General features: G+C 35.3%; 1 protein-coding gene across 12 annotated transcripts in view; it reads left to right on the top strand.

Annotated features, from left to right (window-relative positions):
• The window catches only part of RALGAPA1 (Ral GTPase activating protein catalytic subunit alpha 1), a 127,579-nt gene that overhangs the window by 47,906 nt on the left and 54,120 nt on the right, over nt 1-25,553 (top strand). For 4 of the 12 annotated variants that reach the window (XM_058162265.1, XM_058162269.1, XM_058162267.1 and 1 more), the window contains 13 exons: nt 2,585-4,147; nt 5,907-6,049; nt 9,295-9,511; nt 10,871-11,047; nt 11,273-11,425; nt 12,446-12,639; nt 12,736-12,834; nt 12,917-13,072; nt 15,526-15,654; nt 16,151-16,276; nt 17,858-17,992; nt 20,721-20,779; nt 21,345-21,453. In XM_058162265.1, coding sequence (XP_058018248.1) covers nt 2,585-4,147; nt 5,907-6,049; nt 9,295-9,511; nt 10,871-11,047; nt 11,273-11,425; nt 12,446-12,639; nt 12,736-12,834; nt 12,917-13,072; nt 15,526-15,654; nt 16,151-16,276; nt 17,858-17,992; nt 20,721-20,779; nt 21,345-21,453 — 3,260 coding nt within the window. The remainder of the gene's footprint in view (nt 1-2,584; nt 4,148-5,906; nt 6,050-9,294; nt 9,512-10,870; nt 11,048-11,272; nt 11,426-12,445; nt 12,640-12,735; nt 12,835-12,916; nt 13,073-15,525; nt 15,655-16,150; nt 16,277-17,857; nt 17,993-20,720; nt 20,780-21,344; nt 21,454-25,553) is intronic. The other 8 variants (XM_058162274.1, XM_058162276.1, XM_058162273.1 and 5 more) reach the window with 5 other exon arrangements.

The following is a 25,553-nucleotide window of genomic DNA, read 5'->3' as shown; positions in this document are numbered from 1 at the left end:
ACTCTCCTTTATTGTATTTATCTGGCTAGTTTTGAACTTCAATATGCTTTTTTGCTGGGAGTACTTTGGATTTGGAGACTTGAACTTCCTTTTCTGTTCTGTCCCATATTTATATCTGTGGCTAATTCCCCACAATTTCTAGCTACAGTTTAGAAGTAAAGGTGTGTGAAAGAAAGAAAAACATATTGAAAGAAAATGTATTGCTTGTAAACTTATTGAATATCAGAATTCTTATTAGTCATTGATGATTAAAAGAAACTTAACGTCATAATTGGGGTGGGTGGGGACTCTATATTCTTCTTTCATTAAGAAAGCTAAAGACTCCACTTTGACTTTTGTTCCTCCTGTCACTGTATAGTTTTCCTAGCAACAGTGCAGAACTGATTTGTTGTTGCTTTTCTTCCAGGAAGGTTTTTTCTTCCTTCTTAGTCTAACCTGCATCTTTGGAATTCCCCGAGATTCACCCATGCAGGTATTATTAACCAGGTCTAAACTTGCTGAATTTTTTAGCTCAGAGGAGATGACACAAATGTTACCATTTGTTGAAAATTTCTTCTCATAGTTGGTTTTTTTTAATCCTCTTATTTTTGTTCTATTATACATATAATAGACAATAGTTTCTGAAGGGCTTGTGTTTGGAATGAACCAATTTCTCATTACTGAATTCATTTTCTATGTATTATAAAATATGATCTGGAATGTATAATTCTTACCTGCTTCATTTGCTTGATTGCACAACATACAGTTTAGGATATTCCACTAGAGTTGTTTCCACAATATAAAAAAAATTACAAATATATACAACCACTTAGAACACTTTATGACTTGCATTCTCAGCAGTTACATACTGCATACTGAAGTGTTTTAAAGCTGAATAGAATTCATAGTAACTATCAGAACCAAGTTTCCATATTTATACAGTGCTGTCTGCTGCTGCATGAAGGAGAGCATTAATCTAGTCTATGATTAGACTAGATTACTATGGGGCCATTATTTTGCCATTTATGATCTGGATATTGCTGATATAGACTTAGAACTTCTTCCTAGAAAAACTAATCTAATCAAAATCATTGTTACAGTCCATATCTATCAATTATATCGTTGCTTAACCTCAGCTGGGAGGATATTAGAGGTGTGAGACACTAAACATAAAATTTATGTTACATAATAAAACAGCCTTGTTCTTGATGAATATTTGTCTATAAATTGATTAAAACACTGAATTGAATATTTATTTAGCTTTTTAAAAAAAATGTATATCCCATTTTTGGTGAAATACTTAAGATGCCCTACAACCAGACTAGGGTAATAGTATTAAAGCTAAATATTTGTAAAACTATCAACACCAAACTAACCAAAAAGAAGTAGTTTAAAAGGGAATAATAATAAAATCTAGAATTTGAAAACATTGTTGAAATAAAATAACTAAATGACTATCAGAACACTTCATAATATATCTCAATTTATCTCATTGGCCCTTAAAAGCTGCAGACATGCTTCTATGACCAGATATAATACTTTAAAATATCTCTTCTTTGTGTTAGATCTCCTTGGAAAAAGTTGTAATAGGCAGTTATAATTGTTTTCATTAACCTCTATGCTGGTGATTAGAGTTAAGCTCCTATGCAGTAAATATTGACACAGAAAAGTATGAACAACTTTGCTTTTGCTGTTCAGTGCTTACTAATTTCCTGTTTGTCTTCATGTATTTGGATTGATCTAAAAGAGCAAAGATTAGTTCTGTATTAGAAGTGCTGATCCCATTTATCTGCAGAGAATAACAAGCTGTCTTGTTAGGATCAAGATCCAACTTTGGATATTGAGGAAGGAAAAAAAGTAAAATTATTATGAAATTAACATAGTGTATAGGTTCAATTTGTTAGGCTTCTGAAATACTATGTTATATTTATTTACTAGTTTTATTAAAAACTAGTTTTTGTATGTTTAGGGGAATATAGGCTGTTTTTGAAGGGTCCGATTAGAGGCTAAAATGTATTTTGTATGTGCATATTTTTAAGCAAACCTGAGAAGTGGGGGGGGAAATAGTGTTCAATTATGCATGATTATAATAATTTAAAGCAATATTTAAAAACAGCATAACCCTTTCATTTTTATATTTGTGTTTTGTATTTCTATTCGTATAGATTTGCACATTAGGACTTTTTGTTTGTTTATCTTACCCTATATATAAAGCCATCTAAATTATGACAGACTGTCAATTTTTGCATTGCATTTCCTCTAAATAGGCAATATAATTAAATATTTGTTTTGAGTCCCTGAATTAAATCAGTATTTAATAATTCATTGGCACAGCCCTAGTTTTAACAGTGTTTCCAAGTCTTCCATTACTTGGCTGTTTATTTCTATGAACGTTAACTTTTAAAAGTGTCCTGATGATGCACATTGTATGCATTTTGTATATGAATGCAGATGTTTAATAAAACTTCAAAAACCAGTATTTCATTTTACTTAACAAAGCATTTTGGGAACCTTTTTAAATGCTGTATTATTGTACTGAACAATTAAATACTAGGAAAATAAAAATATGGATATAATATATACTAAATGCATACTTTTTCTGCAGACATTGATGATGCTCAAATCCTCCCACGTCCACCTCGCATCAGACATTTTTCACAAAGCGAAGAAACTCCTAGTGAAGTTTTTGATGCACTGAATGAGGAGCAGCCACTTCCAAGAAGTAGCAGCACATCTGATATACTGGAACCATTCACTGTTGAGCGAGTCAAAGGTGCAGTTCCTGTCATTGACGGTTCATCCCATCATGCTCCAAGCTTACAGAGTTCCACAGAGGCCTCTTCAATATGTAGATCCACTGAAAGTCACATTACTGATACAAATAGCAGAGAGTCCTCTCTGGAAGTTGGGGATAGTATTTATGATCATCTTTGTCAGTTGGTAGGCCCAGTAGAACTTGCAGATGCAGCCTTTGAACAAAACGAGTATGTTGACCTTGAAGGTGAAGATGATCTTCTTTCATCTCTGAGAGAATATCTTAAAGAAAAAGAAGAATTTTTCACTAGCATTGAGATAGATAAGCATGAGTCTTCTCCTCATGAATTTGTTGCAGGAATAAGTAGGAGTGATAACTTGCCATTGGATGAAGTAGAGTGTACAGACCAGACTGTTGCAAGTAGCACTGTTGTTGCAGAAAATACCAATAATACAGAACTACAATTGGAACAAAATCAAACTGGCTTTATAAGTAATATTGCACCTACACAAGTAGATACTTCTACAAGAAACCAAGCTGATAATGCTAAACAATTAAATATTGATAAACACACCCAAAATCTGCTTGATCCCAGGTCAAGTATTCCTATTGACAAGGAAAGAAAGAGATATTTGTACAGACAAATTGCCACTGATGTAGATGTATCTGTGGAAACAATATTAGCTGAAAAACATAAGAGTGCCCTCTTTAATGAAAAAATAACCAACACAAGTGTTATGCATGCAAAGAAAATGCCACATAAAGCCTTAGTTAACCCTGAAATGCTTCAACTTACAGGCATGAGCAAAGTGACACCAACTAAGAGAAGTATATCTGAAACAGTAACTCATAAGGCTAAAATCATGAAAATAGCAACTAAAAAGCGCAACAGTGTCCATGTTACTTTTAGGCCATCTACTGAATGTGTTCAGTTTTATAATCCTCTAGAAAACAAAGAGGCCCCATGGAAAGCAAGACTGCGTAAACTCAGTGGTTTCAGTAGTGGGATCAATAGCAGCAGCAGCAATACAAGCACAAGCACAAGCACAAGTACCAGCTCATCCTCTGGGGCTGTGCTGGTCAGACCTGGAATCTATAGGCACCTAGATGCAGTCAGTGCAACGTCTGCTAATAATAAGCAGAATAAAGAATCAGGAGATGTTCCAGCATTCCCGCTGCAGAAGGAAAGTGTTGGAATAAATCAAATGTCTAATCGTAGCCCACCTAAACCATCAAGTCAGGAGTCGGGACAACAGCAGGGCTCCCTGGGTGGTGTGTATAAATCTGTTGTACATGCTCTTTCGAAGCCGAAGGCAAATGTTTCCCCACAGAGGCAGAGCAGAGTGCCAGCAGAGGCTCCACTGAGGGATCTGTACAGTCATGTAATGGGCTATTTTGGAAAGAAAGCTGCAGGTGAGCACTAATACTGTGCAGCGCACAAAAGGAGAAAAGGCAGCATCAGTTTGGCTTTATGCACCTAAAGCAAGCTGTTACAAAGCAATCAAAAGGCTTTGGGGTGATCAATGCTTTTTCTTGTTTGGTTTTGCATGCGCAATGGCCAGCTGAATTTCCCCCCCCAAGTGTAAGTTAAACGTGCAAACTATAAATTACTAATTATCTTAAAAAAAAAACATTTAATGAATCACTTTGCTGCTGAACACTTAAGGTAGGGAAGAGGAAGAGACTAAATCTACAAATAGATTGTATCTTTGCCATGCTTTTCCTGGCATACCCTGGAATCCAACCATTTAGATACAATTGGCATATATTTGGTTTCTAATAGAAACTGTAGGTGTGATATCTCTAGTACTTCTCCTTAGTTATCACTTACTCCTTAGTTATCACTTGTTTTTGAACTAATTGCAGATGCAATTAGGTTCCTCCTCCTCCTCCTCCTCCTGAAAACAAAAATTTAAAGCAGATGTCAACATTTCATGTTTGGATTACCTCATCATAACAGTCCAGTGTGGATTTTGACATTTTATTTGAGCAGTTTCAAAGTATGCTTTAGCGCTTTCTTGGTGCATTCACTGAAATGGATGCCTCTCTTTCATGGCCACATCTATCACTGCTTTTGTTTTCTGGAATCACAGAAGTGCATAAAGGAACCATGATAGTTCTTCTCGAGCTAACTGTAAGGCCTCTATGTACTAGTAAAAATGGACAAGGCTGGCTGTCATTCTAATATCACCATCTTAGTTGACATGCTAAGTAACTTTTTAAAAAATAATCAGAATTACATTCATTTTCAGCAGTGAGGTAGGATTTTGGTGTTTTATTTTTTATTTTATTTTTTTCTTTTGTTTTTTTACATACATTGTATGCTGGCATGATTAACAGAATGTTCTATAATGCATCCTGCATTGAGATGTTAATGCCATCTGAGGGCAGTCTTTGTTAGCATATCATAACATATTAGTCAATAATGCAGCAAATTATTTCAGATCGATTTATTTTATTATATTTAATGCATCTCTTTATTGAAGATGTTTAGGCTTGAATACTAGGAATATTTAGAGAGGATTTTAAAACTTTATTTAATGCCTTGAAAGTGTAATATCAAAATCAAATTTGTATCTCAGAGTAGCAACACATTTACTCTTTTTTGGGAGAGACAACTTTTAATTAATGAAAATAAACCAGAACATTTGGAATCTTCAAGGTTAAAATAACAAAATACAACAGGATGAGTAACAGTGCAATGCTTTGCAGTATTGATCAGCAACTATATTCCATTTTTTAACTATACAATTTTTCATTCTCAATGCTGTATTTAAATATGCAGTGAAACATTTAATTCAGTATACTCTAAATAATACATATAATGTCAACCTACCTGTTTCCATTAGCACACATTCGCATAGCTCTAGAGCATTATACATTCAGTGATATGAAGGAGTAAAGCAAGCATTAACAACTTTAATAGTGCTTATCTGTAAGCTTTCTTGCTTTTTTCAAGGTCACACTGGAGATTGACTAACACTTGCTCAGTGGTGATGGGATGGGATGGTTTAATAGGTGGAAGAGCTGCACTAATTCTTATAACTAAATCTGTTTTTAAAGAACATATTTTAACTGCATGTTCAGTAAATAATTATTTGTATTGTCTAACTTATTTTGTAATGTTTTAAAAGTATTTCTTGTTGAAAATGTTTTTTTTTACTATATACAGTCATTCATTTGCTTTTAGCCAATAGGGAGGATATGAGCCAAAAGCAGATCTCTCTTGGTAATGATAATGGCAGTAGTAATGCAAATATTCCTGACCTCATGGATGAGTTTATAGCTGAAAGACTACGCAGTGGTAGCTCTTTGGTAAGCTTTTAGCTTTTTCTTTTATCTTAAAGTATCAGCACAATTATGATTATGATTGAGTTGCATAATTAATTTTAACTGCAAATGCTAATGGGCTGGGAAATAAATAGGGAGAACTAGAGATCCTGATTCAGGAAGACAAATGTGATGTGATGGATATAATGGAATCTTGGTGATGTGATATTCATGATTGACACATAACAATGAAAAGCTGCAACATGTTCAAAAGGAACATCTCCCAACAAAGAAGGGGGATGTTGCATTGTTATGCAAAGAAAAACATGCTTGCGCAGAAATTCAGGTATCATCAAATGCTATTGAAAGTGTTTGGATTGGAAAAAAGAGAGAAATGAAAGTGGTATTATCATAAGCAACATAGCAGTCAGAAGATATGGATGAAGATTTTTGCCATCAGATGATTAATCTTTCAAAGAATATTTTAGTAATGGTAGTACTAGTACAATATAGTACAAATGGTAGTAGTAATAGAGAATTTTGACTATCCTTACCTATGATGGGAATCTAATAAGTCTAGAGGTCCAACTTAGGTTAGATCTTATCTTCTCTCACTGAGGTCTTTATTTATCAGAAGGTAGAACAAAAAATAAGAGTATCAGCTATCCCAAACCTATTCCACATGAACAGGGGGAAATTGATTGCAAAAGTAGCACTTTAAAGATGCTTTAGGAAAAGAAAAGAATTGTGTTAATCTGTGGCAGCAAAGATGGAAAAATAGGAGCAATATAAAGAGGCCAGAATGGATTTATGCAGAACTCTCTAAAATGCTGAAGAGAAAGATGAGCATGAAAGGAGGAACATATGATTAATGAAGAATACAAGGTATACAAAATTGTAGTAATTGTGGGCTAAATTTTAAATGAACAGGGACTTGTGAGAGATACCAGAAGCAAACAAACAACTAATTGTGGATTATATCATAAATAAAAAGAAAACCAAAGATCCTATAAATCAGTTGTAAGCAGAAAATGGTGAATTGATCATAGTTGATTGTGTGATGAGAAGGTAGAATCTCTTATCTCCTATTTTGCATCAGAAGAGAATGGGACTCTCACTGATCATTTTTCTACCCACTGGAGAAAGGAGGAGATTGAGGCATAGATACCTAAAGTTACATTTGCTAATTTAAATGAATTCAGACCAGCAATGGTTTACATCCTAGAATACTGAAAAGGGCCAGCTGGACTTCCTTTGTTTTTGCTTGAAGATGTTTTATGTCTCATCCAAGAAGCTCTGGTGGCTCATCCAAGTGGGCCTCTGGTGGCTCAGACGGCTAAGACAGTCTGTTATTAACACAGCTGCCTGCAATTACTGCAGGTTCTAGTCCCAACAGGCCCAAGGTTGACTCAGCCTTCCATCCTTTATAAGGTAGGTAAAATGAGGACCCAGATTGTTGGGGGCAGTAAGTTGACTTTGTATATAAATATACAAATAGGATGAAGACTATTGCTAACATAGTGTAAGCCGCCCTGAGTCTTCGGAGAAGGGCAGGATATAAATGCAAAAAAAAAAAGCTTCTTCAGATGATAACTGAAGCAATGAGTGGATTGGATGAGAAGCAAATGTCTTCAAGCAAAAGCAAAGTCCAGTTGCCTTTTGAAAAAGCAACTTTGGGACAAAAGATTGGAAGAAAACAAGTCCGTGTCTTCAAAAAATGAAAGGAGGAGCATCCAGAATGCTTCAGACCTATGTGTGTGATGTCTATGCCAGGCAATGTTATTGCTATTATTAAACAGCATGTATGTGAGCATTTGAATAGGTATGATATAGTTAATAGGAGTCAGCATGGATTTGTGGCAAATAAAATCATGCCAAACTAACCTTTCCTTCATAGAGTTACCGTACTAGTTAGGATATTGTAAAAATCCCATATTAATTATGTACCTGGACATCAGCAAAGCTTTCCACAAAATACCTCATAATATTTTGCTTAGTAAAATGGTAAAATATGGGCTAGATGGACTCCTAATTGTTTAAATGGCGTGCTTGTTAATTGGTTTCAGGAAAGTGTTGAGTATTACACAGTTCTCTTCTGGGCCTGGTATCATTCATGATTTTATCAATGACTTTGATGAGGAGTTTGAAATTCCCTTGTTAAATTTGTAGGTGACAGAAAAGTGGCAGAGATGGTTCATATCTTAAAAGCTCCGATCAAGTTTGAATGGTGGACTAAAATGAACAGGATGAAATTTAATAGGCAAAAATGTAAACTTCTGCATCTGGTTAGGAAAAATGAAAGACATAAATATAGGATGGCAAAGACCCAGCTTAGCTGAACTACATGTGAAAAAGATCTGGTTGTTCTTATCAACCACAGTTGAAACATGAGCAGGCAAAGAGATGCAGCCTCTAGAAAAGGGAAATGCTTCCATGAAGTGCATTAATAGGAGCATAGAATACCTCATGGAATTACGAATGGTCCATTTAGAGCAGAGGTCTCCAACCTTGCCAACTTTAAGCCTGGAGGACTTCAACTCCAGAATTCTCCAACTTTGCTGGCTGGGGGATTCTGGGAGTTGAAGTCCTCCAGGCTTAAAGTTGCCAAGGTTGGAAACCCCTGATTTAGAGTACTGTGTCCATTTCTGGGCTCCATAGTTCAAAAAGAATAGTGATAAATTCAAGAAAATGACAAGGGACCTGAAAACCATTTTATTGTTGCGTGCCACCCAGAGTATCCTTTAATGGGAGATGGGCAGCTATATAAATCTCAATTAATTAACCAGTCAAAAGTATCTTGATTGTGTTTAACCTACAGAAAAGTTGATCAGGGAAAATATGATAGTCATTAACTATTTGAAAGGTTGTTGCGTAGAACAGGGAGTAGTCTTAGATTTCATTGCCTCAGACCAGAATAAGAACCAATGGATTACAGGTACAAGGCAGGAGATTCAGGCTAGACGTCACAAAGATCTTCCAGAAAGTACAATTATCAACCAGTGGAACACACTACCATATGTGGAGGTGAGTTCTCCTTTCCAACAGAGGCTGGATAGTTATATCAGATATGTCTTAATGGATCCTGCACTAAGCAGAGGATTGGATAGATGATCCCTGAGGTTCCTTCAGACTCTATGGGTTTATGAGAGAAAGTTCTTGTAGGGATGGTTTGGGGTGCCAATGTCATAGTGTGTCAATTTTCCCTTCTTTAAAAAAATGATAATTGTAAGATTCTTGTCATTTCTGACAATATTTTTTTTTTAAATTATCTGAAATATTATTTCAATTAGAATGTGGCAAGAAGAGGAAGCAGTCCAGGAAGTTTAGAAGTACCAAAAGATCTTCCTGATATACTGAACAAGCAGAATCAAATGCGTCCTGTTGATGATCCCGGTGTACCTTCTGAATGGACGTCTCCTGCCAGTGCAGGCAGCAGTGACCTTGTCAGTTCTGACAGCCACTCTGATTCCTTCAGTGCATTCCAGTATGATGGCCATAAATTTGAAAGCAAGTATATCCTCACTGAAACTTATATACAGTTATATAGTAAGGAATTTTAAAGAGAAAATTCAAGTGCTGTTTGATTGGTATCGCTTCATGGACAGGACATCTTTCAATCAAGTGGAAGCGTGTAACTTTGAAATGTGGAGGGGGGCAGAATTCTTTTATTTCCTCTGCTGGCAGTCTCCTACATATCTATATTCCTATCTCCCATGTTTCCAAAGAATGGCTTCAATCATCCAGAGCAGATGGGTAAGGTGTAGGTTACTGCAGAAAGGGCAAATTGCTGATAACCATCTTCCCCTATTCAGTTCAGTATATGAAAGTCTTTTCCATCAACGTAGCAATAGATTTGGGTGTAAATCTAAATTTGAATGGATTAATATTAGTAAATTAATTTTAAAAATCTGGAGTAAAATCCACAAGGAAGAATCTTTTATCAAAATGTATAGTTTCAGAGCAAGAATTTCTGTCTTAATAGGTTTATCCTGCCTATAGGTAATATATATTTAAACAGATATTTTAAATAGTGTTTTTTATACTACATTAATTTATTTGTTTTTCAATAACATTACTATTAATGTTTCAAGCTACAGGATACATATGGCATCCAATAAGACTTAGTGAATATTCAGCCAATAAGGAAAATGATGCAAGCGTGTCCTTGGGTATATACCTGCCTGAACAAACTCTTCCTCAAGCATTATCTTAGTTGGGGAAGGTCCTTATTTTTAGATGTACACATGTTAAATACATTCAGCATTTTGTAGTTGAAATGAAGTTCCCTTGATGAGGTCCTGTTTTGGGCCTTCTTTTTTATACTTCTCTCAACAGATCTATCTCCAGTGGCTAAACGTTCACAGTCTTGCTTTTACACATAGATAAGTCAACTGCAAGGGTGCCAGTCTGATGTAGTAGTTAAGGCACTATGCTAGGATTCCTAGGAGACTAGGAATTCTAGTCCTCTTTTAGGCACAAAACCAACTGAGTGACATTGGGCCAGTTGCTCTTTCACAGTCCTCAGAAGGAGGCAGTGACAAAACACTTCAGAAATAAAAACTGCAAGTAAGAGCACATTGCCGAAAAAGTTAGTTCCAGCTTATTGTTTTCCAGGAAAAATAAATGTTATTTCTAGAACTCAAATGCAACCTTTTTTGTTCCTTTGTCTACTCTAATATATACCATATCTCCAAATATAGATAACAGTTCTTTGGCAGTTACCCTTGACTGTACATCTTAATAACATTACAGGAAACATAAAACAAAAATAGACTCTTTCTGTGAAAGCTTCAGTGCTGGCTGTTTTTATAATGGTAATGACTGTGTTTTTAACTTAGGTCTGAACAATGGCCTTTGTTTTTTTAGATTTCAGTTTATGCCCTGAAGGTGGCACAACAACTTCTGCTGAATCTGATACAGGTTCCGGCCCTCAGCAGAGTGCTGAAGAACAAGAAGTGGCTAGTTTGACTACCCTCCACATTGATTCTGAGACGAGCAGTCTCAATCAACAAGCACTATCTGCCGAAGCAGCTACAATTACAGGTGAAATAAAGGGGTTGGGGGAATCTAACTGTAGATGCTTCTATCACCCTCCCATCCTATAGCTGTCTCTAATTAGCTTTAAAGATATTTTGTTTAACCATTTTCTAGATAGTCAATTTATTACAGCAGAATCAAAACAAATTCAAGAACCCTTAAAAGGTAGCATATATATTATTGTATGTGCGTTTATGGATTAAAATTCTGATAGTTAAAATTCTTTTACAGGTTCCGAAAGTGCTTCACCAGTTCAGTCTGCTCTTGGATCACGGTCCCAGACTCCATCACCTGCTACTTTGAGTGCAGATCACAATGAACAAAAGGACCTGCAATTGGATGAGAAGCTCCATCACTCTGTTTTACAGACACCGGATGATCTAGGCAATGCCTTGGATAGCAAACTTAATTTCTTATTTAGTACAGACTGTTTTCAAAAAGCTTGTATTTGGGGCCATTTTTTGAAGTATCAATAATAAGGCCTTCATTTTCTCAAATAAAGCAGATTTTTATTTTTAAATTAGTGATTGACTGAAGCTACATAGCCCGTTCATATATCTTAAGTGTATATTACTCAACGTAGTTTACAACAGTAGAATTATCTTTCCTATCATGAACTAACTGCCATGTGAAAATGTACTTTGCTTACATTGACTGTCCTGCTTAGCCAGCTCTCCTCCAGATTAATGGGGCTGAAAAATTGCCTATTCTATGTGTGCTAATTTTAGCTAGAATAAACAGGAGTAGGTGGATCTAAGGAAGCCTAAAATAAGTTACTATGATTTCTAGGTAGTTCTTAGTAGATATAGCCTATAACTTTACATTTGGACATTTCCCAGCTATGCTGCTGCAAAATGTAGAAGGCAGAAGTTGCAATGGGCATTAATGTAACATTATACTGTGGTTCAGGATATAATGCATACAATATGATTTTAGCACCAGATGTATGCCATAATACACAAAACAGGTTTATAAAATATTATGACCAGTGAGAATGAAACAGTTAAGGAGGAAGAACATACCTTGGCTTCAAACTTATTTTCTAGATAAATGCAACACATTTATTGTAAAAAGATGGACTATATTTCAGGTGTGCACATAAATACAGTCCCTTCATTTTTCTGAATTTGTTCTAAGGCTAGTGTTTCATTGAATTCTCAATCTGCTTTTTAAACTCCCTCTACTTCAAAACACTTTTTGGAGGTAAGCGAGGTTACACAGGGAAAATATTTGGGAACAGAATGCAAAGAAAAAGATTAGTGCTCCTTTGTCTTTTTGTATTAGGTTAAGCATTGCTTCAGTCTAATATAACAAATCCTTGTACAAATTAAGTTTCAGAGTATATTTCTTTGCTTCACAAAAAAGAACAGCTGCCTGATAATGTGTATTGTTCTCTTCCTATAGAAACCAGTGATTTCCCATCTGAATGTTGCAGTGTGATGGCAGGAGGAACCCTGACTGGCTGGCATGCAGATGTAGCAACTGTAATGTGGAGACGGATGCTAGGAATTTTAGGAGATGTCAATTGCATTATGGACCCTGAAATACATGCTCAGGTTTTTGATTACCTTTGTGAACTCTGGCAAAATCTTGCTAAGGTACGGGGAGAATCTCAACTTGAAGAATAATTCTTTAAAATAATTATTTCAACAATATCTTCTATAAATGTTTGTTACACTTTGTAATATTTTCAGATTAGAGATAATCTTGGAATTTCAATTGATAATGTGATATCCCCATCTCCACCAGTCTTAATTCCTCCATTGAGAATTCTTACTCCATGGCTTTTTAAGGTAATTTTAATTATCATTTGATTTTTTTTTAAATGATGCGATAGAACTTTGTTAATATTTTGACTTTCCTTTTTAATATTAGGCAACCATGTTGAGTGACAAGTACAAACAAGGCAAATTGCATGCTTATAAGCTCATTTGTAATACAATGAAGCGAAGACAAGATGTTTCTCCAAACAAGGACTTTTTAACTCATTTTTACAATATAATGCATTGTGGACTGCTTCACGTTGATCAGGTAAGGGTTTCTACCTCACCTTACCTTCCTAACAAAAAATCCAATTTCCTTTTTTACATAGTTTACAGGTAGTCATTATCCCTGTAATTAAGGCATCCATAAAATGTCTTTTTGTTGGTTACATAAAATGTTCAAGAACTACGCAGCTCCTGCTGTTGAAAATATATTCTCTTTCTCTTCCAACTCATTTTTGCAGGTTTATGTTTCAGGGGAAGCTCAGAAAAAATGGACATCTTTTTTCATAATTTTCTAAATTATTTTAGAATCACCAAAAAAGTTTTTAAAAATCATAGATTTGTTTGAGAACACATTTTGGGGGGAAAACAGTTTAGATTAGTTTTCTTGACACAGGATAAGCTGAGGACATTGTCCACTATTACACACTTTTTTAAAATAATATTTTTTTTATTTTGAATACAAATAATACAAACATGATACATATAAATCTAAATACAAAAAAAGGGGGGAAATACCAATATTACAGTGCATCCACTCCCCCGGGATCATTTTTTTCCTTATATTTCTTCTTCTTTAACAACTAAAAGATCTACAATATATTCCAATTGTTCCCTTATCCCATCCAAAACAACATATATTCTTGATCAGGTTTATTCCCTTTGTCTTCCACCAACACTGTTTTTATAAAATCCCCTCATACTGCATTATAATTGTTTACTTTAATCATCCCTTTTTAAAATTTAATTTCTGTTGTTAATTTATCATTTGTTGCCATACTCCAAGTTTCATTAGACAACTCATTTCTTTGAATATCCCACTATTACACAGACTTAAACTTGAACATCAGGGCTTTCCCTTGTTCTTCCTGCCCAATATACCTGTTTGCATGCTCCAGATCTACTCCACAGTGCTCTCCCAATTTTCTGAAAAGGTCTCCAGTTCTTCAGAGAAATGGAAATGAGAAAAGAAATCTATTATACTGGTGGATGCCGTCCAATTACCAGACGAAAAAGTTGAAGTTATTTTAGGTGTGCTATTTTGAATTGTGTATGTGATTTCTATATCAGAAATACAAATTAAAATATTATTATTATTATTAGAAAAAGAAGTTTGTGTATAAACGAACTAGATGCCAGAGAGAAATATTCTAGACAAATATTCTTATTGATATTTCATTGTTTATATTAAAGTGTTTTTTTAAAACCCAAAATAATATTTAATTGTTTGAGTTGCATCTACAATGTAAAACAGTAAGGCTATAAACAGCTTTTGTCTGAAAGAACTGCTTTATAGTTGTACAAGTGTTCTAGGCAATCTACTCAGAATTTGACTGACAAATAATTTAATTACAAGTTTTTTATCTCGTTACATACTCTTTCTATTTCTTGCTAAACAATCTAATTACCATTTTATAACAGTTCTGGTAAAGCAGTATTTTTAGCATAATTGCCAGAATTTATCATACTGCTGAATAAGATGTCTTCCCAGAAATCTAAGGGTCATTAGCAAAAATGAAACACTGATTCCTGTAATTCAGACTTCATCTTGTTTTAGAGAGTTATTAGAGACTTTATATTTTAAAAATAAAGTGTGTTTTTATATATTTTATATAACATGACATTACATCCCTATTATTAAGTAAACATTATTTGTAGGTAAAGTTCTAAATTTATGTTTGATATACATGGTTGGAAAAATGTTGCCTTATTCTTAAAATATATTCCGCTTCATTAAAATGATTTCATGAACAAAAATTTTAAATTCCAATTTGAGCGTCCTTTTTTTTCTTATTTAGTAAATTATATATTTTGAAGGAATATTTTGGTGGGACACCATAATTCTACCTAGAATAAGAAGTTGTCGCTTGTTGACGAACCAAACACAGATTTGTCTAAATTTTAACTGGCAGTTTATCTATTAAAGAGAAAAGTAAACAAATTCTTAGTGACTAAAATCAATGCAGAGTAAGATTTTGGTATCCTAAACTATTTACAGCAGCTTAAGTTGACTGTAGATTGTTTTAACAAACCCCACAAAAATGTTATAAAATCAGGTCTGGCCACAATGTCTCTACTTATGACTATAATAACTTACAGTACAACCAGAAATCCAGTCCCAATTGTGGTTGCAAGCCAAGAATAACCATTATGTTGTCAGACCGGCAGCACTTGAATTTGTGAGTGTACTTAAGGTGTCCTATGCTTTTTTTTTTCTTTTTTTTTTTACATTTATACCCCGCTCTTCTCCGAAGACTCAGGGCGGCTTACAGTGTATAAGGCAATAGTCTCATTCAACCATTTGCTTAACAGCCAAATTACCAGTCCCAATTGTGGTCACTAAATGAGGACTATTTATATTAAAGTATGATTAATGTGAAATATTTTTTTAAAAAATAAGTTCATTCCATTTTGATACTTTCCTGTATTTTATGTTTAACACATTATCTACAGTTTCCTTGTTAGACAATCAGAATCTTGTGTTTCTTTTCCTCCAAGGACATTGTCAATACAATCATAAAGCACTGTTCTCCACAGTTTTTTTCCCTTGGTTTGCCTGGTGCTACCATGCTGATAATGGATTTCATTGTAGCTGCTGGCAGAGTAGCAGCATCATCTTTTCTCAATGTAAGTTTATTCTTTTCCGAGTGTTGCTATTTAATATTAATTTTTCTCTAATAATAAAAGTTATGGTAAGTTGCAAAGTTTATTAGTTAAAATTCTTCATAGCAAGAAGCTTCTAACACTATCAGCAACCTAGTATATTATGTACAAAGTAATTACATAATCCTTTTATTATTATATCAAATATTCAATATGTAAAGCTGATCATGCCTTCCACAATAAAGTTGCTGAATTATTTTACAAGTTAGGCTGCCTTTTAATTTAAACTGGCAAACAATTTTTTTACCAAACAATGTTTGCTAAAATGATAGCAGGGAGCATTTAGTATAAGGTATCCAATGCGAGAGATGGTAGATGGAGAGTTAAGAATATTAAACAACAAAGCAGAAGCGAATATAATGAAATTAATATAAATAGTAAATGCTCTTATTCAGTTTCGTTTGTGATTAAATACTAACTCAAATGTTACTAACATATCATATTGTTATTTATTACTCAGGCACCAAGACTAGAAGCACAAGTTCTCTTAGGCTCTTTGGTGTGTTTACCCAATTTATATTGTGAATTACCAGCATTACACCCAAACACTCCAGATATCGTTGTGTCTCAGTTTACAGAAGTAAAGGTAGGTTTTGAAATCTGTGTGTTTTTCAGACCCAATGCAATCAAGACTCCAAGGCCAAGGTTTTCATCAAAGTCCAAATTTATTAGGCATGTCATATTGGCACATCTGGTGGAAACCCGACTCTGAAGGTCCCAAATTAAAATCAAAGTTCTTTCCCCCAGTCCATGTCTTTCACATGGTCCAACCAGGTCACAGTCCCAACTCCAGTTGGTTTCAATCCATGCCTCCCCAGCATCTGGTGAGAACATCCTTGGTTCCCAGAAGAAAGAATTTTATTTTGGCTACAAGTCCCCAGCTATCTCTACTCCCCCCTCCCATTCCTACAGCTCCAACCAGCCTTGCTGTGGCAGCCCCAAAGATGCTCCAAAATGGCTTCAGGGTTGACAGTGTTATTTTTATATCTTCTGCAGTATAAATTAATTTTTGTGGCCATGTAGCTACTTAAATATGATACAACAGCATATGAAGAATGCTGCTGGGATACAGGCTATTTATGTAACATTTTATAGTATATGGTGCCAGTTCTTAAACCAGAATTGGGAAGTCCCTTTCCATTGTCACTTCTCAGTGACCAGTATTTAAAGCACATTCTTAGAATTAGCATTAGTAACTGTGATAGCCTAATTCTCTGTAAACCTATTCAGCCCCTTTAAAAAACATCCATATTACTTGTCCTTACCAATATAGCAGAAAGAACTGCTGGCAGCAAAATTCACAGTTTAAAAAATACCCATTGAGAGAAAAGTACTTCCTTCTACCCATCCTCCCTGCACATAGTTTCAGTAGATGATCTTAAGTTCTAATACTGTATGAGAGAGAAATAAATCCCTCTATGGGTTATGTATGCCATACATCGGTTTTATCTATGCAAAACTATCTTTGTTTGATGCTAAAAAAGGTCTTTGGTTGTTCAGGTTTTCTCCCGTGTAAAATTAGAAGTGTCTTGGCGACGTTCTAATTTTACACGGGAGAAAACCCGAACAACCAAAGACCTACATACAAACACCCGTGAAAACCTCAGAAAACATATATATATACATATACACACACACATACATACATACACACACACACACACACACACACACACACACACATACATACACACATTACCACACAGGTACCCAAAGTGTTTCAGGACAGGAATAGGATTTTAATATCCTTTAATTCTGGGCCTTAGGTGGGCAGAGCTAAATATCCTGCTTTCTAAATTTCTTAGAACTGGAATAAAGAAAGGAGCCCTGGGCATCTCCTGGAAATATAGCTTTTTCAAGTTCATCTTCATTGAAAGCAGCCTACCATAATTTTATTTTTATTGATCTGTCACAGATTATGCCACAGATTTTGCAGATTTCTGCCATTTGGGGAATGTTTGTTTAATGTTAATGTCCTGTGCAACTAAGAAAAAAGATAATGCAGATGCAGTTTGTCAGAATTAGCTAACACCATGGGCCAAGCAATTTCCAGGAATAAAATTGTTAAATTTAAAGCCGAAAATAGAAAGAATAGGTATCTTTTTTTAATTGTGCTGTTCATTGAAGTTCCCAAACAATGCAGTCAAATCCCTCATGTTTCTTTCAGCATCTCATCGAGATCACTTCTCCAGAAAAAAAGGAAGGTCTAAGACAGGGATTCCCAAACTTTTTGGCCCATGTGCACATTTTGAATTTGTGTAGATGTGGATACTCTTTTAAAAGGAATGCCAAAAGGAGCATGGTCAGTCATAACACATTCATATATCAGAAAGTATCATTATTCAGATTGTTTCTTATCGTTTCTAGTTTCTTAACTTGCTCTCCACCACTTTAATGTGCCTTTACTTTTTTTAAAGATAAATGAGTATACTTCTATTATAACCACTATGGGATCTTTATGTGACCAAGAGGCATAATAATAATAATAATAACAGAGTTGGAGGGATCTTGGAGGTCTTCTAGTCCAACCCCCTGCCCAGGCAGGAAACTCTACACCATTTCAGACAAATGGTTATCCAACATTTTCTTAAAGTTTCCAGTGTTGGAGCGTTCACATGTTCCTTATATACTGGTAAAACCTCTGAAAAGATAAACCTACAACCTATACTACTAAGTTCTTACCCCAAGCTCTGGAAATCATTCTGCATAGAAAGTACATCCTTTTGGGGCAGATCATTTGTGCCAAGACGTATAATAGCATCAACATCACAATCCTTATTGGCATTCTTGACTATCTTAAAAATACGCCTCTTGTCCCTGCTGGCAGTAGCACCTGGCAGACACCTGAGCTCTTTCAAAACCTCCATATCCTTTCCTAAATTTACATCCCTTACAATTGAATCACCAATCAGAAGGTGGCTTCTCTTTTTGAATACCGTGCTCTTCTTGTGTGACCAATGTGTAATACCTGATTCACATGTTCTTCATCTCGAACCATGATCCCATGCTTGTTTGAGTTATCAGTATCACAACTACCTTGACCTGTCACTTTGGTGTCCCTGTTAAGGTCAGCAAGGGTACTATATCTGTTATACTGGGACACTGCAAAAGCTTTGTGTTTATGGTTCACAGCTCTTACCCTGCCAGATCCCACGGTTGTCCATACTGCCCTTCTCCTGCAGGATCTTTGTGGTAGAGGGGACTGATGGCATGACAGCTCAATAGAGTGGAATGGCTGAATTGGGCACCTTATTTCTGCTTGGAGAGCACAGATTTGAGATTCTAGATAAGTAATCTGTCCATGTAGACTACTAAAATGTTTACAAAGAGGACAGTACCCAAATTTGAAAAGGGTACTGCAAAAGACAGCTGCAGAACAAGTATTACACTGAACTAAGCCAGTCATTTTGAAATAGAATAAAATCACAATCTCAAGTGGACTAATCCTGAATATATTATTGCTGTTTTTGGTTTATAATTGTATGATTTGTGCACCATTAGGCACGTGGGCCGCTACCTTTTTCCTCTATACTCACTCTCAGACTCCCCCCCTCACAGCCAGCAGCTCCATCCACTAGCTTCTGTGAAGTGAAAATGTAGTGAAGTCAGTTTCACTCTGCTTTTTCTCTGTACTCACCCTCACTCTCATTTTTGGATATTATAATGACTGAGGTGGACTTTTTCTTTCCATCATACCAGCTTTCCATTTTCATAATTAAAATATCTTTTTTTTTAAAAAAAGACAGGTAACTTAAGGTAACATCAGGTAACATCAAGGAACAAGTTCTAAGAAATATCATAGCTGCCAAAATATACATGTACACAGTCTCCCCTCCCCCTTCCCTCTATTAGTTTGGTAAAGTTATGAAAAATGCATCTGAATGTTAAGCTGTGGTTAGCAATGATTTATTAAAAGAAACCAGTTCTATGTATCATATTTATGGATCATATTTCTGCTGTCAGTAAACCAAAATAAAGATTAATCATAAAAAATGTTAGCATTACTGATCTCAGATTATTTATATGACAATATTGAGTACCTTATTATGGTAAAATTATTGAAATAAATAAAAATTAAAATAAAATTATTTTGGTAATTTTTCCCACACAAGCAGGAATTTGAAGCCTTTATTCTCTTCTCTTTCTCACTACTAGAGAATATTAAGCGTAACTCATTCCAGAACACTTTAAAAGAAACTATTTTAAAATTAGTTTTAAAGAAGAAGGGTATTAGCTGAGAGGAGGGGCAAATATGAAGAAACAAATAGACAGTGAAAGTGTGTATGGAGATTCTCAATCATCTAGGTCATGGTTATCCCAAAGCTGCTTTTCAAAAGGCAACTGGACTTTGGAGAAACAAAACAACCACTTCACAAACGCATGGCACAACATAGGAGAACAAATTCATCAGGACAAGATTCAGCAGTCAATCTGCATTTGGAAGACAAAGGTCACTCTTTTGAAGGCAGCAAAGTCCACATTTTGGACAAAGAGGACCATTGATTTGAAAGAGGGGTCAAAGAAGCCAACTATGTTAAAATTGAACAGCCCTCTCTCAACTGTGGGGGAGGGATATAATATCTCCTGTCTACAACACAGTTCTTCCAGCAGTCCCAAAACAATCCCACACCCATTTGCACTCTGATTCAGGTGATCCTGAGAATACAGAGAAACCCCCAAAGTAGCCTTAATTATCCTCAGAGAGCTAATGACTTTCAGAGTGCTAATGACCAGATGATTGCAAGAAATGTAAATCCTTCCATTCTCCACCATTCAGTCAGATCTGAAGAAGCTTCTTGAATGAGAAGTGAAATGTTTTCAAGGGAAAAAAAACTCAGAAAGTCTAGTTGCCTTTTGAAAAGCACCCTTGGTATAGAGAGTGGAAGATATATCTGACTGGATGGCCCAAATTGTCGGCATACCTATATAGCTGAATTTTCCATTTTTGAGATTTGTAAATTACTGAATTTTTTTATATTGCATTTATATTGCTATTTAGAAATAACTTCTCTTGAATGTCCTTACTTTAGGAACTGGTTATCAAAACAATATTAAGCTCTGCAAAAGATGAGCCATCAGGACCTGCAAGGTATGGATAAATAAGGAATGTTCCAAAACATTTTGTAAATTGGTTAATCCAGGTACTTAGTTAAATTTTTAAATAATATATTATGAAATATTTTTTAACATTTCTTAACATTTTAGGAGCAATAATACATAGTTTAAAAGTTGTAGCAGAATATTTAGTGAAGAAAATTTAGTGAATATATGTTGGCATTTGCTTCACTAAATATTCCGCCACAATGTTTTAATTTTTAAAAAATGTAGCCAAAACTACCCTCTTACAAATAGTAAACGCAATCCATTGAAGGTTTCCATAATCAGAACAACTAGTTTCTCCTCCCCAATTTTAAAGAATTTGTGTAACCATAGGAACAGAACAGAACAGTCTGGAGTGTTAATGAGAGAAGTTGTGACATTAGTTTCCTTCACCCGATATGTTGATAGAAACTTTCCTTGATCAAAAAATCTTTACTTAGATTAGAAGACATACCAGGGCATAAGATCTAACTCTGTCTAAGAAAACATAATACATGACAGTTTTTCACTCCTTGATATTATCAGGTACAGTTTGTCTGTAACTTGTTTTGTAGATGTGTTGCTATTTGTAGCCTTGGCATTTGGATCTGTGAAGAACTAGTACATGAAACCCATCATCCTCAGATCAAGGAAGCTCTGAATGTAATCTGTGCTTCATTGAAAGTAAGTATGTAATCTTACTTTCTAAACTAAATTGAGATATGACATTGTTTTTACTATTTTTATTCTTGTATGGACAGTTTTAAATCTATTTTAGGTATATATTTCAAATTTGTAGCCTATTGAAGCTTTTTCATACAGCTTATAACTTCTCACGAACTTAATGCTTTGCTGCCAGGGCCTGTCTACTTGTTGCCTTCTCCTATGCACGGATGGTATGCTGCAGTGTGTGCCCATAACAGCTCAAAAATTAAAGGTTATGCCAGAACTCAAATCCTACCGGAGTAGGTCTACGGACCCTGTTCTCTGCCGCTATCATTCTACCTTGCTGCTTTGTCTCATACATAGACACTGCACCAACAGTTTATAGCTGTGCAAGGAGATAGAGGGAACATTGCTGGTGGGATTGTTATTTATCTGTGCTGGTTGCCACAGAATTGCAAAGAAGCTTCTTCACTTCTGAAGAGAACCAGCCTGAGAAATGAAAAAGTTTCTTGGATGAGAAGCAAAATGTCTTCAAGGAAAAACAAAGAAAGACCAATTGCCTTTTGAAAGAGCACCTTTGGGAATTTAATTATTTTATTCATTTTATTAATTAAAAATCAACAAATGTTACTTGCATATGGATCAATGCATCCCATTGATCAATGTGTTTTATGTTATGTGACTCTATTTATTTGAGTTTGAAATCCCCAATTTAGTCTAAACAATGCCTAACTTTGCATAAATTGTTGTGCTTTGACAGTTTCAAAAAGTTCAATTTTAAATTAAAAATAATTTTAAAACAGTATATATACAATGAGAGAAAATAATTGAGATATATCCTCTTTGTACAATTTGGAAACTGAATGTAAAGCTCAAAAACAGGTTGTGATAAACAATTCTTGGGCATTTATTTGGAACATATATTATTAAAAGAATATTGATTCATTTTCTAGTGAAGAAATATGAATAAGTATGGATAGCAAATGCTTTATAACTTGTCAGTTTTATTGACAGAGAGTATGTACACTATTAGACGGAAATGGCAGTTGACAAAAGCAAATTGCAGGCTTATAACAGATGAACAGCACTTGCTGAACTCCAACCAAGCTGTTGTGTCGGAGTACAGGAAGCATTTATTTCTTTTAGACAGCATGAAATCACAACTTTTCTGATTCAACCGTATTGAAAGCCTGGGCAAAAGGATCCTAGCCACTCCTATCAACTGCTGCAGTTAGCAGCTGTGTTGAACACTGCTCCAAAATAACATGTCTTTGAGTGGGTAGAAAGCCTTACTATGCTGCAGAAAGTATCATTCAAACAATTTTTTAAAAATAGATGAACTGTGCTGAAATTTGATACTTGAGAAAACATACAGGCCACCTAATCACTCCGGACTATTAACTGCAATTTAACTGCAATTTTTTTCAAAAGGCAAATTGATTTTTCTTGGGGTTTTTTTTTTTTCATTTGAAAATATTTCGCTTCTCATCCATGAAGTTTCTTCAGTGCTAATGCTCTGATAGAGAATGAAAGGATTTAAATAAATCCTTAAATAAATTCTTCCATTCCTCACCAGTTTGAAAAAAGCACCTTTGAGACAACCATCTCAATCTGGATGATTGAGAATCTCCATAGACAACTGCAATTTGAGTCACCGTATAGAAAATAGTAATAGAAAAGTATATGAGAGCCAGTTTGTAATAGTGGTTAAGGCATCAGGCTAGAAACCAAATGACTGAGTTCTAATGCCACTTTGGGTACAAAGCCATCTGGATGACTTTGGACCAGTTATTCTCTCTCGGTCCTAGGAAGGAGACAATGGCAAACCACTTCTGAAAACTCTTGCCAAAAAAACTGCAAGGACTTGTCTAGGCAATTTCCAGGAGTCAAAAACTGACTCAAACCACCAAAAAAAAGTATGGTGTTTTTTAAAAAATTTACAATTGACTCCATCCAAAATTAAAGCCTGACCTGAGAAATGCAAAATTAAAAATGGGAATTCTTAAATTTATGACTGAATTTTCAAAACAGGTTCCAGGAAAAATAAGGGTCTTTTTATGATTTAATTACATATACACATTTTATAAATAAATGCTGTTATGCTAGTGATGCATCATATGCAGTTGGCAAACTTGTCTTGATCTATTAGGATAAATATATACAATATTGGATAGAATGAAAAAATGAGTTTATACTAGTATTTGAGGGAAAGAATCCCTTGGAAGTCTTTAAGCCAGGGGTCCCCAACCTGTGGGCCATGGCCTGTTAGCCACTGGGCCACATGAGTGGCTGGCCAGTGTGTTCACATGTGTGCGTGTGCACACTCCCCACTTATAGTAGTGTCGCCGCGAGCACTGCACGGGCCCTTGAGTCACTGTGAGCGCAACGCGAGTGCTACAGTTTCCATTAGTGCTGCATGGGCGCAATTGTCACAAGCGCCACGTAGGCGCTACAATTGCCACAAGCACACATGTGTTCAAGGCCCTATTGGCACATATGATGTGTGCATAAAGGCACCTGCTCCCCCTTCTGCCCAACCCAGAACATTTGGGGAACTCTGCTTTAAGCAGAAGCTGAAAATCCATCTAAATTTTATTGACTCAAACATTCCTATATCAAGCAACAACTGGATTTAGAAAGTCCAAACGTCTTCCTTTTTATGAATCAGAGGTTCAATTTAGAGTATCCAGTTACTCTCAGAACACAGAATGAGCTTTCTTAGGTCCAACCTTAGATATTGTATGTGAAAAATTTTGAACTAGTTGCATTTGAGAAGCTCCAGCCTGAACTGGAGGTAGTAGCATGGCATAGGGCCGGGTTACTTACGGGACCGCCTACTGCTACCGAATACCTCTCACCGACCCGTGCGCTCTCATAGAGAGGGACTCCTCAGGGTGCCATCGGCTAGGCAGTGCCGTCTGGCGATACCCAGGGGAAGGGCCTTCTCTGTGGGGGCTCCCACCCTCTGGAACGAACTCCCCCCAGGACTTCGTCAACTTCCGGACCTCCGAACCTTCCGTCGCGAGCTTAAAACACATTTATTCACCTGCGCAGGACTGGATTAGATTTTAAATTTATACTGGTTTTAAATGGGTTTTATTATTTATATTGCTTTTTAATAATTCGGCCATGTAGAATAAGTTTTTTAACTGTTATTTTAGTCTGTATTTATATGTGCTTTTTACTTGCCTGTGAACCGCCCTGAGTCCCCTGGGAGATAGGGCGGTATATAAATGTGATAAAATAAAATAAATAAATAAATAAGTAGCCCTTTTCACTTCCCAGCAACCAACACTTAGGGTATGTTTTCAGTGATTCAGAAGATTACAGCCACACATTTAAGTAATATGAATTGATTGCTGTTACCTTAATTAAATTTCACAGTTTAACTGTATACCTTGTAAAAAAAAAACTATTTCTGTCCATTGGCCCTAAATCTTCCTGTGTTTAATTATAGTGGATGATATCCGGTTTTAGCAATAGGGGTGAAATAGTTAGTTAGTTAGTTAGTTATACTAGGCATGATTTTATATGGCTTTGGACCTTCACCTGCTTTTATTCCAAGCTAAATAACCTAAATAAGCTACTATAGTATTTCCTTATAGGGAAAACGACTCCTGCATCCTAATATTTTTGTAACTTTTTCACCCTTTCTAGCTCTGTATAATCCTACTTAGGATTCAGTGGTACACACTTTACCCAGTGATATCGGACCATGGATTTTATATAAGGATAATATTTTTTCATAATGTTTATAATTCTATCTTGAATTGTTCCAAGCACTGAATTAACCTTTTTAATAGCAGCTGCAAAATGAGTTGACATTTCCATTAAGATATCCATTATGACTGCTAGATCCCTCCCAGATCTATCACTGCCAGCTCAGATTTATTAATGTATAGGCAAAATTTAGGGTTTTGCTTGTTTGTTTTGTCAAATTCCATATTTTTTTTATTTATTTACATTTAAATACATTTCCCATTTTTATTCCCTTAATTTGCAGAGATCCTTGTGGAGTTTTTTTTATTCCTTACTGATTTTATTATCCTGAACAGTTTGATGAACAATCAGATCATTATGTACAAATCACTGGTTCCAAAATGGATCCCTGAAGGGCT

Source organism: Ahaetulla prasina, chromosome 1, assembly GCF_028640845.1.
Source record: "Ahaetulla prasina isolate Xishuangbanna chromosome 1, ASM2864084v1, whole genome shotgun sequence".
Classification (NCBI taxonomy): domain Eukaryota; kingdom Metazoa; phylum Chordata; class Lepidosauria; order Squamata; family Colubridae; genus Ahaetulla; species Ahaetulla prasina.
Note: the sequence above shows the minus strand (reverse complement) of the source record. Positions and strands in the feature narration are given on the sequence as shown.